The sequence below is a fragment of the Sinocyclocheilus rhinocerous genome, unplaced genomic scaffold, assembly GCF_001515625.1.
Source record: "Sinocyclocheilus rhinocerous isolate Xijiao unplaced genomic scaffold, SAMN03320098_v1.1 scaffold368, whole genome shotgun sequence".
In the NCBI taxonomy this organism is placed as follows: domain Eukaryota; kingdom Metazoa; phylum Chordata; class Actinopteri; order Cypriniformes; family Cyprinidae; genus Sinocyclocheilus; species Sinocyclocheilus rhinocerous.
In genome coordinates this window covers 849,990-866,065 of record NW_015664681.1, presented here as the reverse complement: position 1 = coordinate 866,065, position 16,076 = coordinate 849,990, and the positions used below count along the sequence as shown (strand labels likewise).

General features: G+C 36.0%; 1 protein-coding gene across 2 annotated transcripts in view; it reads left to right on the top strand.

Annotated features, from left to right (window-relative positions):
- The window catches only part of brsk2b (BR serine/threonine kinase 2b), a 150,260-nt gene that overhangs the window by 103,493 nt on the left and 30,691 nt on the right, over positions 1 to 16,076 (top strand). For both annotated transcript variants that reach the window (XM_016541037.1, XM_016541036.1), the window contains exons 3-5: positions 6,878 to 6,963; positions 8,831 to 8,971; positions 13,783 to 13,899. In XM_016541037.1, the coding sequence (XP_016396523.1) occupies positions 6,878 to 6,963; positions 8,831 to 8,971; positions 13,783 to 13,899 (344 nt within the window). The remainder of the gene's footprint in view (positions 1 to 6,877; positions 6,964 to 8,830; positions 8,972 to 13,782; positions 13,900 to 16,076) is intronic.

Here is a 16,076-nt window from a genome sequence, read left to right as displayed (position 1 = left end):
TGTGTGTGTGTGTGTGTGTGTGTGTGTGTGGGTCATGTTTTGCCTACATTGTGAGGGCCAAATGTCCCCATGAGTGTACTAAAACCTGAAATATCCCACACTGATGAGGAAAGCAGCTTAATGAACACATAAATAGTGTCTTAAAGAAACAGTTCACCAAAAAATTCTGTTATCATTGTATGACCTCTTTTTTTTCCATACAATGAAAGACAGTGGGGTCCAATGTTGTTATTGTTATATAAATCTAAAATGATTAAAAATAATTTTTGTTAACTGAAATCAAGCTGAAATAAAATAAAATATAAGTATTAGATGAAAAAATAAATGAAAGTGTTTCCTTGCACCACTGTAATAGCATCTTTCTTGCCAACAAAAGTGATTATCAAATGATTCATTTCCTTAGAGAGAAACATTTAATTTTGGGTACGACATAAAATTACAAGGTTAAATGGCCACAAGTCAGTGACATTTTTGTTAACTCAAATCAAGCTGAAATAAAATAAAATATAAATATTAGATGAAAAATTTAATTAAAGAGTTTCCTTGGCAACTAACTGAAATAAAATAAATTTAAGATGAAGTTTTAAACTTACTAAATTTAAGATTAAAATAATTTAAAGCTAAATAGAAAAATACTAAGAAAATGACAAAAGCACATATCAAAATTGCTAAAACTAAAATTGTGATACTTTTTTTTTTTTGACCTTGCTGACCCAGTGAGCATTTCGCTGTTCAGTGGTCATGATTTAATTTGGCAATTTCTGTATTGAACTAGTTTTAAATATTTCTCATGGGCATTTAATAACTTTTGACTTTTCAGTGTGTTAAATCTCTTTTTTGGCGCATTGTACCTGAGAAAGGAAACCTGCTTAATAATTAAGCACACCTAAGTATAAGGCACTTCTCACTTCCAGCCCTTGTTAACAATTATATATCACTTATAAATGGTTAAATGCAAAATTAATAGTAGTTATTAAGATTGATGTGGTTTGGAATTGGTCAAATGTGCTTGGGGAAAAAAATATGACCAGAATATCAACTTGCATAATACTTAAGCATGCACTGTATACGTAATAGTAAAGTAATATAAATAAATAATAATTATAAGGCACTTCTCACTTCCAGCCCTTGTTAACAATTATATATCACTTATAAATGGTTAAATGCAAAATTAATAGTAGTTATTAAGATTGATGTGGTTTGGAATTGGTCAAATGTGCTTGGGAAAAAAAATATGACCAGAATATCAACTTGCATAATACTTAAGCATACACTGTATACGTAATAGTAAAGTAATATAAATAAATAATAAAAAAAAAATATTAATAATATTAAAGGAATACTAAAATAACGCTGGTGGGGTCCAAAAACATTCTTCACAATATCTTCTTTTGTGTTCTGCAGAAGAAAGAAAGTCACACAGGTTTGGAATGACATTTCTTTTTTTAATGTAAAAATTCAGGAAAGATTGTAAGGGTTTTGGAATGAAACATATCATCAGCTCATTCAAAACAGTAGAAATCAATGAAAAGTAGAAAAACGAATGTACTTACCCAACCAGTTCAAACCCACACATATACTCACACACTTGAGCTCTGTCATTGTTCCTTATTTGTTGGGCTTGCTACTTATTCATTTAGAAAAGGTCATGTTATTCTGAGAGCTAACACTGGAGGAATATATCCCGCCATTATCATGTGACAAAGCAGCTCTGACATGGGCCAAGAATGGCCTGCGGGATAAACCTGATCGTACAGAGAGTCTAATCTATTTAATATGTGATCATTAAGCAGTTTTTCGCCTTTGCGCTCACTTCGAGCACATATTAATTTTGGGTCTCGGCACAGAAGATGCTTCATAAGCAGTTTGTTCTTTCCAAATTGGCAAGGCCACATAATGCAGGTGCATGAGACTAGCGGTGGCAGCACAGGGAATAATCAAAGGCTCTGCCAGGAGCAGAAACAAGCATCCTGCCCCTGAATGATTACAGTGATTGTGCAAACCCAATGAGAAAGATCATGTGCTGTGATAGATCAGGGAGAGGCTCTCTCTATAGTTCACCTAAAGTTGAGCTCAAAGCCATCTGCTAAATAAAGAAAAAACACTGAGAGAATGTGAGAACAAGAGAGAAATGTTGAGAGAAGCTTGCCCTGACAGGGATTGATATGTAAGGCAGTCAGTGAGACGCAGATTAAAGAAGGAAATATTTCATTATTTATTTAGCTTTTTTTTTTGCTCTGTTGCAGAGGTCCAGGTGATAGACCTTTGAAGAACTGGGGCTTTGATGGTGATAAATTGACATGTCTCTCTCTCTCCCCCTTTACTTGGGTCGGCCGTGTTCTAGTTTTGGAGTGACATAAGAGATGTGGAGAAGAAAGGCTGCAGCCACATGGTTAGAGAGATAGTGTTTGTATGGAACATGGTGATTGAGCCCAAAGAAAGGCTTGTGTGTGTTTGTGCTTCTGCTCTCAGATCTGAGTCTGACTCCATCTGTAATCATATTAAATGTTTTTGATGGTGTTAATGTATCCCACCAGTCAAAAGTTTGGAGTCACTTGATTCAATTTATGTTTGTTATGATCTTACGTTTTGCCCTCAAATCTTGAAATTAGTTTTGCAGAGAAACAAACTGTGCCAATGGATGGATTTCTTCACTACAAAACATACCATTTCAATTTATATTACATCCATCCATCCATTCTCCAAACCACTTGTCCTATGTAGGGTTGTGGGGAGGCTGGAGCTGATCTCACCTGGATCGAAGCAGTGTAATTATATTAATTAACTAAAACTGAAACCATAAAAATTTATTTGTTACTTGAAATTAATATATATATATATATATATATATACTAAAATAACTCCAACTAAAACACAAATTATAAATAAAAATGACAAAACACAACAGAATTACTAAAATGGAAAATATAAAAAAATAAATAATTCAGATTTTTTATAAAAATTATAATCAGTGATGCTAAAATAAAAGCCAGGGCCTTCTTGTGGTGAGGCAACAGTGCTATCCACTTTATTACCCCATTTATTATTTTACATTTATGGATAAATTGGACCAAATTGGGAATAAAATAGTAGCTAACAAGTGTCCATTATTCTGTACGTGGGACCTCCTTCAATTTTGTTAAAATGTACAATATTATGTAACAGCTGTATGACAGGTGCATATTCAGTGCGTATGAAGCTCTTTGGAACTTTTAGAACCAATAAATATGGATAATAGTAATAGTTAAGGATGGAGAAAACATTTGACTGCTACTGTAATCTTTTAACCTAAAAGAAGTCAGGACAAGGGTGTGTTATTGACCTGAACACAGACTGTGTGGCTTGTAAAAATACATGATTCTTTACTACATATCGACAAATTATGTTTCCATCCATCTGTCCTGGCCAAAACATTCCCTCTTTCAGTTTATAACACCTCTGCTTCTGTAATTGTTTTTGCTCCATAGAGTATTGATTGGCTGAGTACAAATGAAAGGTGATTGTGTCTAATAGGATTGTGGCTCACTTGGACACTGTGGCACAGAAGATGCTTCATAAGCAGTTTGTTCTTTCCAAATTGGCAAGGACACATAATGCAGGTGAGACTAGCGGTGGCAGCACAGGGAATAATCAAAGGCTCTGCCAGGAGCAGAAACAAGCATCCTGCCCCTGAATGATTACAGTGATTGTGCAAACCCAATGAGAAAGATCATGTGCTGTGATAGATCAGGGAGAGGCTCTCTCTATAGTTCACCTAAAGTTGAGCTCAAAGCCATCTGCTAAATAAAGAAAAAACACTGAGAGAATGTGAGAACAAGAGAGAAATGTTGAGAGAAGCTTGCCCTGACAGGGATTGATATGTAAGGCAGTCAGTGAGACGCAGATTAAAGAAGGAAATATTTCATTATTTATTTAGCTTTTTTTTTTGCTCTGTTGCAGAGGTCCAGGTGATAGACCTTGGAAGAACTGGGGCTTTGATGGTGATAAATTGACATGCCTCTCTCTCTCTCTCTCTACTTGGGTCGGCCGTGTTCTGGTTTTGGAGTGACATAAGAGATGTGGAGAAGAAAGGCTGCATCCACATGGTTAGAGAGATAGTGTTTGTATAGAACAGGGTGATTGAGCCCAAAGAAAGACCTGTGTGTGTTTGTGCTTCTGCTCTTAGATCTGAGTCTAACTCCATCTGTAATCGTATTGGATGTTTTTGATGGTGTTAATGTATCCCACTAGTCAAAAGTCTGGAGTCACTTGACAGTTTATGTTTGTCATGATCCTACATTTTGCCCTCAAGTCTTGAAATTAGTTTTGCAGAGAAACAAATTGTGCCTGTGTATGTATTTCTTCACTACAAAACCAAATACCATTATTACATCCATCCGTCCATTCTCCAAACCGCTTGTCCTATGTAGGGTTGTGGGATCCCACCCGGACTCGAATCAGGGTTATTATATTAACTAAAACTAGTAAGTATGCAAGTAAGTAGTAAATAAATATATACTTGAAATAAAATAAATGTCAACTGAAATAAAATATTTAAAAATAACTTTTATTTTAGCTAGTTGCCAAGGAAACATTTTCATTTAGTTAAACTTGATGTACTAAAATAATTAAAACTACAGCATAAAATTAATAAATACAAATGACAAAAACACAACTTTAAAAAACTTGAAAATAAAATAAACTTTAACCTTCTGAGACCCTGCATCCTCATATGAGGACATTATATTTTAGTGAATTTCTCTGAGACTATACATGCCACAGTTTTAAGTCTGGATGTCCTGTACAGAGCACATTCAGGGCTTTTTAGAGATACTAAATGTTTGGATGTTTCACCGCGACCACTTCCTCTCCTTGGTCTTCAAAAATGTCTGATATTAATTTAGTGACACTCTTATGGAAATATGATAATATTTTGTAATTGCCATTTAAATCGGACAAATTTTTAAACTGTGTGTCATAAATCAACATCTCAGGAAAATGTTATGGGGTTTCAAATCAAAATATGACTTCCTGTTACGAAACAGGAGGTTGATTTCATAGATGTCCTCTTATGAGGACACCGGGACTAAAAGCATGTTTATTACGCATTTTGGGAGACACAACAAATGAATAGGGAAAGAAAATATATTTCAATATTCCTATGAAATATTATATATTATTATGAAAATCTTGTCAATTATTACTCCCATTATTACACTTCTTTCTTCATTACATGTTGCATAACATAGCATAACTTATGAATGAAATATCATAATTTTTTTTTTTTTTTAATGCTCTAAACAATGTAATGACATGAAAAAATACTAATTTTTTCCTAAAATATTTTGCCAGGTCTTAAGAGGTTAAAACTTTAACATAAACATGAAAATGGAAAATATAAAAATTATTCAGACTGTTAATTAAAACTATAATAGTATGTCAGTGATGCTAAAATAAAAGCCAGGACCTTCTTGTTGTGAGGCAACAGTTTTATCCACTTTATTACCCCATTTTTATTTTTTTTTATTTTTTATTTTTTTATTAAATGGGCCACATTGTGAAAGAAAAGTACCTAACAGTTGTCCATCATACATAGAACCTCCTTCAATTTTGTTAAAATGTACAATATTATATAAAAGCTGCATATTCAGTGCTACAAATCGACACATTCTGATGTTTGCATCCATCAGTTTTTTTAATGCTCTAAACAATGTAATGACATGAAAAAATACTAATTTTTTCCTAAAATATTTTGCCAGGTCTTAAGAGGTTAAAACTTTAACATAAACATGAAAATGGAAAATATAAAAATTATTCAGACTGTTAATTAAAACTATAATAGTATGTCAGTGATGCTAAAATAAAAGCCAGGACCTTCTTGTTGTGAGGCAACAGTTTTATCCACTTTATTACCCCATTTTTTATTTTTTATTTTTTTTTATTAAATGGGCCACATTGTGAAAGAAAAGTACCTAACAGTTGTCCATCATACATAGAACCTCCTTCAATTTTGTTAAAATGTACAATATTATATAAAAGCTGCATATTCAGTGCTACAAATCGACACATTCTGATGTTTGCATCCATCAGTCCTGACCAAAACATTGCCCTTCAGTTCATAACACCTCCGCTTCTATAATTGTTTTTGCTCCATAGAGTATTGATTGGCTGTGTACAAATGAAAGGTGATTGGGTCTAATAGGATTGTGGTGGCTCACTTGGACACTGTACAAGGTTAGTCTCTGAGCAGGTGCATGATGGGAGACTTCATGCAGCGTCGACTTGAGCAATGCAACTTTCATTAGTGTGGGATTATCCTTATTAGCTGTTCCCATATTCCCACCGATAATGAAGTCTAATTATTTCTGGTGCTCCCCCAAAGCAACAAGAGATGGATTTTCCCGCGGCAGCAGCAGGAGTGTACACTCCCTAAAAACAACACAACACGACAACACATCGATGAAGCACTGTATGTTCGCTAATTACCACCTTTCAATATCTAATGTGGGACACTTCGTGACAGCTGTGATGATGGATCACCATATCATGCTGCTGTATCCCTTTCCAAAGACTAATGCAATTAGAGTCCTGTCCACTTATAATTCATCTGAACTCTTCATCAAAGGCATCTTGTTATGAGGCCAGGCACTTGCACTTGCAGTCTTCTGTTTATTTTCTACTTGCCAAAAAGTGATTAATGGGTTAAGCACTTAATGAAAGTGTTGGGATGCTAATTAGGCATGGCTAGGCAAGATAATACGATACAACATCATTCTGCTAGCATAGACTAACCAGAGGCTGTTATTGTCATTGGCTCCTCGTGTTTTACTCTGACCTTATGTTACTGAATGTAAACCTGAAACAATTCTAATCGTTTTTTCTCTCTCTGTCTTTACAGGTGGAAAGAGAAATAGCTATTCTGAAGCTCATAGAACACCCTCATGTTTTGAAGTTGCACGATGTCTATGAAAATAAGAAATATTTGTGAGTATACACCATTTTTGTTTATCCATGCATCATGCAATGTATAATCTGAGTGTGTATAAGTGGCTGGTAAACTCTGTGTCTGTACGGAAGAGCAGACGCGCTGATATCCGTGGATATGTGCGTGCGCTCCAGTGGCTGGGCTTAATGTAGTTTTCAATAATTGATAAAGGAGCCACCATGGATGCAGCTGAGGAATTTGTTTTCTTAATATTCAGATGACACAGATGTATGGGCCGCATGCTCATAAAGTATTTGCCTATGAACATTTTTACGCACACAAATCAAGTACGAATCCATCCTTAAATTAAATAACGCTGACAGGTAATCGCATGAGAAAATCCTTTAATCGACTAATAAATCAGACGTCTGGTGTGTCAGTGAGTGTGTTTGTGTGTGTGTGTTCAAATGTGACTGCGTGTGAATGGGAGTCTGCGTGTATCTCATGAATACATAAATGCGTGAGTATGACATAAATGTGTTTGCCCATCAGACAGGCCGATTGCAGGAAGACATTTCGCACACATTTACACATTCATTCAAATGCAGTGGGGTCCAACAGTCTGATACTACATTGAAAATGTAGGGTGTATTTGTTTATTTATTTACTTATTTCCCATTTATAACATTATGTGAACCGAATTTTTTGGGGAATTTTAAATATTATGATGTTTAATAGATTATTCAAATTGTTATATTGTTAGTATAAGTTGTAATTAAAGAGATAGTTCACCCAAAAATGAAAATTCTGTCATTAATTACTCACCGTCATGTCGTTCCAAACCTGTAAGACCTTCGTTCATCTTCGGAACACAAATTAAGATATTTTTGATGAAATCCGAGAGCTTTCTGACCCTCCATAGACAGCAACGCAACTGACACATTCAGGGCTGAGAAAGGTAGTAAGGACATCGATAAAATAGTCCATGTGACATCAGTGGTTCAACCTTAATTTTATGAAGCTACGAGAATACTTTTTGTGCACAAAGAAAACAAAAATAATGACTTCATTCAACAATTTCTTCTCTTTCCTGTCAGTCTTAAATGCGCATTCACGAGACTAGCATGACGCATGCATGTGATGCTGTTGGCGCTGGAGCCAGTGTTCTGACAGATGGTTTTGCACACAAAAAGTATTCTTGTAGCTTCATAAAATTAAGGTTGAACCACTGATGTCACACGGACTATTTTAACAATGTCCTTACTACCTTTCTGGACCTTGACCATTTTTGGGTGAACTATCCCTTTATCAATTTTGTTTTAAGTAAAAAATAGAAACATTTTCATTAGCAGTCTCAGACTACTGGAGTACATTTAAGAGTTTAGGTGCATTTCTTTTTTTTATTATTTTTTTTTATTATTAAATTGGTCAAAAGTGACTTGTACATTGTTACAAAAATGTCTTTTACAAAGAAGTATTTCTATTATTTCCATGAAAAATCATTTCTTGAGCAGCAAATCAGCATATTAGAATGATTTCTGAAGGATCATGTGACACTGAAGGCTGGAGTAATGACTGCTGAAAATTCAGCTTTGTCAACACAGGAATAAATTGCATTTAAAAAAATACTAAAATGTAAAGTGGTTATTTTAAATTGTAATAATATTTCACAATATCACTGTTTTCATTATATTTTTGAAAACAGTGATATTGTGAAATATTATTACAATGTAAAGTGGTTATTTTAAATTGTAATAATATTTCACAATATCACTGTTTTCATTATATTTTTGATCAGATAAATGCAGCCTTGGTGAGCATAAGACACTTCTTTCAAAAATGATGGGCATGATAATAGACCTGTCCTGGGAGTTTCAAAGCTGCAGTGTGTCAGGGTTTCTTACTTCCACTGCTTTTCTTCCACAGATATTTGGTTCTAGAGCATGTGTCAGGTGGAGAGCTCTTTGACTACCTGGTAAAGAAGGGCAGGTTAACACCCAAAGAGGCCAGGAAGTTCTTCAGACAGATCATCTCAGCGCTGGACTTCTGTCACAGTCACTCTATATGGTAAGAGTTCTGGACTGTGTTAAAATCTCAGTCTGTTTTATAGGAAATCAAAATCCTTAATTTTGAGCATTCAAAGCTTGGCACACTCATTAGTTTAGTTCAAGAAAGTCAAATGTGTTGGTTTTGTTGCCGCTAAAAATTTTGTCTATTTTCATACATCATGTACTGTATAGCCATCAGCTGTTATTGTCCGGCATGTTGTACTGCTGTTGTCTCATTTATTATTTATGGTGAAAGCCATCTCAAGTGAGGCATTTTTCAGTCATTACTAAGCATTGTTGTGAATACGTAATAACATTATATTGAGATATTGCTATTTTGCACATTTGCGCAAGTTTCCAGCCACACACTCACACACACTTTCTGGGTCAAAGATTGATAGCTCCCCTCCAGTGCAACTGCAGAAAAGTACCGTTTTTATCACAGAGTGTATCCTCAAGCATTATCTCTCAACATTTTTTAGATATAAATGAAAAATGTGCTCAAATTTTCTTTATATCCTTTCTCTCATTCTTTTCTGACTTCAGCCGAGAGGGTTTCAGTTAACTGTACAACAGAAAATAATGAAGGTTTTTGCCTTCATATACAGCTCCCTAAATTTTTAACCAGTTTTAAGTTGAAATGCTGAGAAACAAATCCTTCATCTTCACTGCAGCGTAGTTTCTCATTATCGAAACAATTATACAAATGATGCAGTAATTATGAAGCGTAGTGTGGTAATGAGGTGACCTACCCCAAAAACACAAATAATGGGGGCATTTTATAGAGGTATTTAAAAAGAATTCAGTTCTGTTTTGTTAATGAAAAAGTAGAGCATTCATGTTTGAACTTCTCTTGCTGATGGATCAAGGCAGAATAAGACTTATTTCATTTATTTCATTAAAAAAAGAGGCAGCCAAAAGTTGCACCAGGTTATTTTTTTAATCATTGGTTTGGATTACCATTTTGATGTACTTTTAGATCCTTTGAAATTACATATATTATTTGAAACAACATATATTAGTTGTATTTTTAAAGTTTTAAAGTGTTTATTTTGCTGTTCTAATTTTTAACTGGACATGATGTGGCAATAACAAGTTTGATACAGAAAATTCTTTAAAAATCTGACATAATGCATACTTAATGTGGTCAATTTTTGGAATTTTGTATTGTTTTCATGTAGATTATTATATAGAAATCCTTAATGAGTTTCCCTATCAAGATTTTATTTTGTGACTTTAGGATACAACTTACATTGTGTTGGAAAAAAGTGTGGATTCTCAAATTTTACTTACAAATTATATACATTTAAATGATCCCTTTTCAACAAGTTTGAACCTGTCCGACTAACATAGTATTACTCTACAGAACTTCATAAATTATACATCAGAACAGTGACAAACTAGACAGTTAGACGGCAGCCTGTGTTTTCCACTATAGTCCTAAATGTACTTTCATTTAAAAGTACATCAACTTTTCACAACTTTAAGAGCTATTGCTAATGCTAGTAATGTTTCGGTTTGAATTCTCACAACCATATCCTCTTCATATGCTAATATACTAATGCACTGAAGGGGCAGCCATTAGCACAATATTTGCATCTGTTTACCATACGTTTCAGCAGGCGCACAGCCTAATGAAGAATGCCGCATGCTTCCAGCACAGCTCAACTAGCTGATGGATGGTTTGAAGGCCTTTCTCGATAGGTGATGGAAAGCACTGAATAAACAGCATAGCAGGGAGGCATCACTTGTTCCCTCCTCTGCTCGTTCGCCGCCATTTTCCTCTCTGGGGTTTGAAACCTCCACACAGATAATATGCTCAGTTGATAGCCTTCTGCTATCACTGTATTCACAGGGATAAAATTACGGCTTTCTGGCCCCACTGTGAGGACAGGCAGAAAGACTAAAGTCTGAATCAAGCCTGTCAAATTCTTCAGTCTTTTACATGATAAGTGCTGTCAGGTACACAAGGTCGTTATACAGGAAGAAGAAAAAAAGCTGAACCGAGTTAACTCATGTCTAAATAACTGGGCCTCACATGGGGATTCTATGTTTATGTAAGCAGTTGCCAGTGTCTGGATGGGAAGATTGATATCTTTTTGGTGCATTTTATGAGGAACGCTACTGACGACATACATTAGCAGTGTGAGTGCCGTTTTGCCCTGTTGAATGTTGAATGTGTGAGAGCTGATTTGATGATTGGGTGCATTTATGTAACTTTGCTGCTCCATTCTAGAATAAAAGACAGACATAGAGGTCAGCAATGCAGTCTGGATTTCACATTGGGGTTGAATATAATGAGTAGCCTATGCAGGTTGTAATGAACTTCAGTTCCAAGATTAACAGCTTTTTTTATGACAATAGTTATTGGTTGGCATATTTCAATGCTTTAAAGTATGAACTGTGCATACAGAGATAAATGTGCAATTCTGGGGACATAAAAATTAGGAGGACACATAGAGAAAAAGGCACAGAGAGATATTGGTGGCCATTAAAACCTCAACAAATTGACCTCAGTCTGGGTAGACACCATATTTCATTTGACGTGAATGAGAACAAGGCTGTGATCTGTGTTTCTGCCACAAGGTTCTTGTTTCTGAACTTTTTTATTGGGAAAGACTTAGGCTTTTTTATTCGGCAGTGTTTTGTCGGCACCAGGTGTACTGTCAGTGTATTTGATTTAAGCATTCTTCTTGTCTATTAAGGACTTTTTCAGTTGTGTTATCTACTGTCGTTTAAAAGCACAAGTGTTTACAGGATCTGTAATATCTCTACTTCTAAAGGAACCATTTATAGGAACATTAGGCTATAACAGCAATGTCACAGCGGGACACTAGTGCTCTCCTCAAGGGGGGATTGTGTTTATTGGTTCCATGAACTTGTGCTTTGTCAGGGAAGATAATGGCCATCCATTTCACACAGCTCCATACCTACAGTACATAAAGCGTAATGATGGAAGACTAGAGAAAAAGCAAGCTAATGTGAGCAGAATGGAAGGCCTGCTGGACACCTCAGTTTCCACAAACCCCTGAGCTGTTAAATGCCATGTGCACTTTACTAAGGGGGGAAGAGGCCAGTGTTTGGGGGTTGGGAAAAGTTGTGGAAAACTTAACAAATAATTTTATAAAATCAAATCAATGCATATTCCTTATGTTTTTTGCTATATTGATCTCTCAAACCATAAGGTTGGGACAGAGTTGGTGGCTGGTTTGTAAATAGTTTGCCATGTAGAACAAAGGGTCTCCTTTCTGAAGCTGTTCTCTTTCATTTTGATGCCTTTTCATCCAGAGCATTCATAATTAGACATCACATAATGAGACTTCCTTGCACTTCAGCCATTATAATGAGAGACAGAGCAGCAAAATGGCTTTAGAGTTGGGGGTTATGTTTTTATAGCATATTTGCAGGCTTGAATTGTACAGCACCTGGTTACTTTGTTTAAAACAAACAGTTTATTTTAAAAGGATGTTTATGATTGTGTCTGGCAATACTTGCAGTTCCTGATACCCAGAGATCATTCAGTCGGTCCTGCTTTACCCATTCAGTCTCTCACTGGCAGCTAATCAGAAAAGCCTCTCAGTAAACACACACCAGTATTGACCGGGACCCCCATGCTATCTTTCCATTACCGAGAGCTCCTCCTTCTCCTTGGTTGCCTTGGCATGGGAAAGATGAATCAATCGTTGTAGTAAAGAACTTTATTGCTGGTCTGTGTTTAACCTTTGCAATAACTTAGTTATCGCTGGGTGAGGAGACACCAGGTCTTTTATAGCTGGTGCTTCCAGCAGTCACATTTTTTGCATCATCTCCAACATACAGAGCCTTTTATAGATGGAAATGTGTGGTGTGTAAAAGCTACACTTACTTCTAATAATCAGTTGATTGTGACAGCATAGTGGTGCTTGAGAGTTGACTACCATGCATTGATAATATTGACAAGGTCCCTCTCTGACTGTCTTCCTATCTCTTGATCAAGTAATTAGGTGCCTGGCAGATGTTTTCATTTCTGATGTTGTTTACTATGGTTGCAGATGGTTGATGAGTTCTTAGACCGGTTAGGGTTACTTCGGTGCAGTTGTAGTTATTGCGGCAAAAGGAGGAGGACAGTATTTCTGGTTCAAGTCACGTTTCTATCCCACCAACAATTATTGGCCAGTTGTTGTTGCCAAACCATCCCAAATGATAAGCTTCAGTAAATGCTCATTGGCTCACAGGTCACGATCAACTGTCTTTTGAAAGATACTTGAAATGTACAAGCTGTTTTTTGATCTCTTGGGCCTAAAATGGTCTTGTGTTCCTCGATCACTTACCCGCTCAGGATGAAAGAGGCTTCGCTTCTTGACACTGGCAAAGAAAGCTCTGAATTTTTATCTCCAGATCAGAGGATTTCACAGTGGTACAAGGAATCAAGATGTTTCCCATGATGTCTGATCAAGAGATTTGGGACTGAGTCTGATACTGGCAGCTTAAACAAGTAATACAAATTTAGTTAAGCTGGATCATTTAATAAAAATAAACACCACATCTTTGTAGATCCATGTGCCCGTTGGAGGTTTATGAGTGAGCTACAAGTTCAGTTTTTCAAATATCTTTTTTTCAAATGTTAATAAGCAGTGAAGCACTTTTGTTAAAAATATTTATTTTCTGAGAAATAATGAAGAAACCTTATGGATGATAAGTCGTTTTCTTAATTTTTCTTAATCATTTTCTTCATTCTTCATGTCATTGACACTTACTCAATAAAATATTAGAGAAACCTAGAGACACTTAAGAAAGCTGCTAATGTATAGATGTTTATACCTTAAACATTTTGTTTCTCATGTTTTGTAGCCACAGAGACCTGAAGCCAGAGAACCTGCTGCTGGATGAGAAGAATAACATCAGGATAGCAGACTTTGGCATGGCTTCTCTACAGGTTGGAGACAGTCTCTTAGAAACCAGCTGTGGGTGAGTCATGCTCCCTTCTTCCTGCAACAATTACCAGTATACGTGAAACCTGTTTTTCATAAAACAAGGGAAAACTTTCATAATCAGGTACAATTTTGTAAAAATAGTGCATGCTCATGCAACTGTTTAATTCTGTTCAGATGAAAATACCAATCAAAGCATATGTTTTGATTTGCATAGACAGTCCCTTCACATTAAATGACTTTTGAGAAGAATATCATCATCTTGAAATGATATTGAGAGATGTAAGTGTTGAAAACTAGTGAAATCACTCACATTAATAGTAGAGCCCGACCGATATATCGTTTTGCCGATATTATCGGCCGATATGAACCTGTCGCATATAAATCGGTATCGGCGAATATGCCGCCGATATGAAATTTTTTTTTACAGAACATATAATGCAGATGAAATGCTTCTGAATGGTGTAATTACTTAGTTTGTCCAGCAGAGCACGCTCCATTGTTTGCTACTGGCGACCCAGGTCAGTATAGTGTAGAGATGCGCGAATGAGCTCAAACTTCACCCGAGTCTGCTGCTTCAAATTATCCGCCCGCCACCCACCCGCACCTATATTTGATCTGCGCATCACAGCACGCGTCTGCGGCGCATTAAAGCCTGTGTTACGGCCACCGGAGCTGATCGCACCCACTCAGTCAATGCTGGTGTTTATACCGGCCGCAGCGCGGCCCAGAACTCATGCTTATATCGGTCATATCACAAAATACAATAGAATAGAATTCTATTGTATTTTGCCGCGCTGGTGGTGGCTTGAGTCTGTTGAATGGTGATTTAACGCTACGTTGTCACCTAGTTGGATAGACTCAATGCTAAGTAAATAAACAACAATGTCCCCGTAAAGTTATTTATAATATGTGAAATTAAGTTTACTGTTAAGTGCACTAATGTCAGACTCATTTTGAATAATAAAGTTTATTGTTAAATTGTTAAATACCCTGCCTCCACTACATAGGCCTATGTTTATCACATCATTATAAGTGTTTGATCACCACATCACCACTGAGTTATCATTGCAAAAAATGTGTTTATGTATATATATATATATTCTATTTATGTAGGCTATATACTGTATTCTATATACTGTATTTTAATATAGCTTACACATAAAGAATATCGTCCGATATATATCGATATCGGTCTTTTTTACTCCCTAATATCGGGATCGCATTGGCCCCCAAAAAATCCATATCGGTCGGGCCATTTGCATGCTTCATTATGAAAATAACTGTAGAAATGGCTCCATATTAATAACTGATAGCTATATCTGAATGACTAAGTCTTGCATTAAGACACTTGGCTGGACCTGCTGCCACCGAAGCCCTTCCTGAACCGTTACTATTAGTAGAAACAACCCAGGCTCATTAGAAATACGTGCCTCTAAATACATTTCTGCAGCACCGTTATTGCATACCTCACAGCACATTTCGCTGCAGTTTCAAAGTGAAACGTCCAGTGAGTGGCACTAAAACGCAGGTTCAATACGTGACCTTGGAATTTGTTACATTAGGAACGTATTGCTGTGTTTGTATTACGTTGCTTCAGGTACGTATTGCGGTGGTTCATAATTGAAATATTCGAGGAGTGTCGCTAAAAGTTAATGCTCTATCATGTTGGAAATATCCCCTACACCAAACCCAACCCTAAACCTACCCGATAGTGTTAACAAATGCAAAAGTGATATAAAAATGCATTTGTTGATGCAGCCGTGCTATTTTAACTTCCTTTTGCAGATTTGAGCTGTTTTGTTGAACCGTAGTTTCGCAGGGTTTTGAACCAGAGCTCTTTACCACCTAAGTGCAATGTCGTATCGCGTGAGCTACCGAGCAAACATATTGATTTAGAAAACTCATGCATATGAAGCTGGATGTGTCGATAACGTTCAAATGCATCGGTTTTCAAATCTCGCAACATGTTAACATTGTTTTGAATTCATAACATAATATTCCTCAAGTAAATATGCAAAAATTAGGCTTTATTAATCGAAACTGTGGACCTGTAAATCATACTTTGTGTAAAAAGGAATAAATGTTTTGGGAGTTTTACTGCCTCTAGTGTTAATTTCAACTGGAAACTGCAGCAATTTGTATGTATAGGTATGTTTTTTGAGTTTCGCAGAAAGGTAGGTAGAGGCACGTATTTCCAATGAGCCTAGGTTG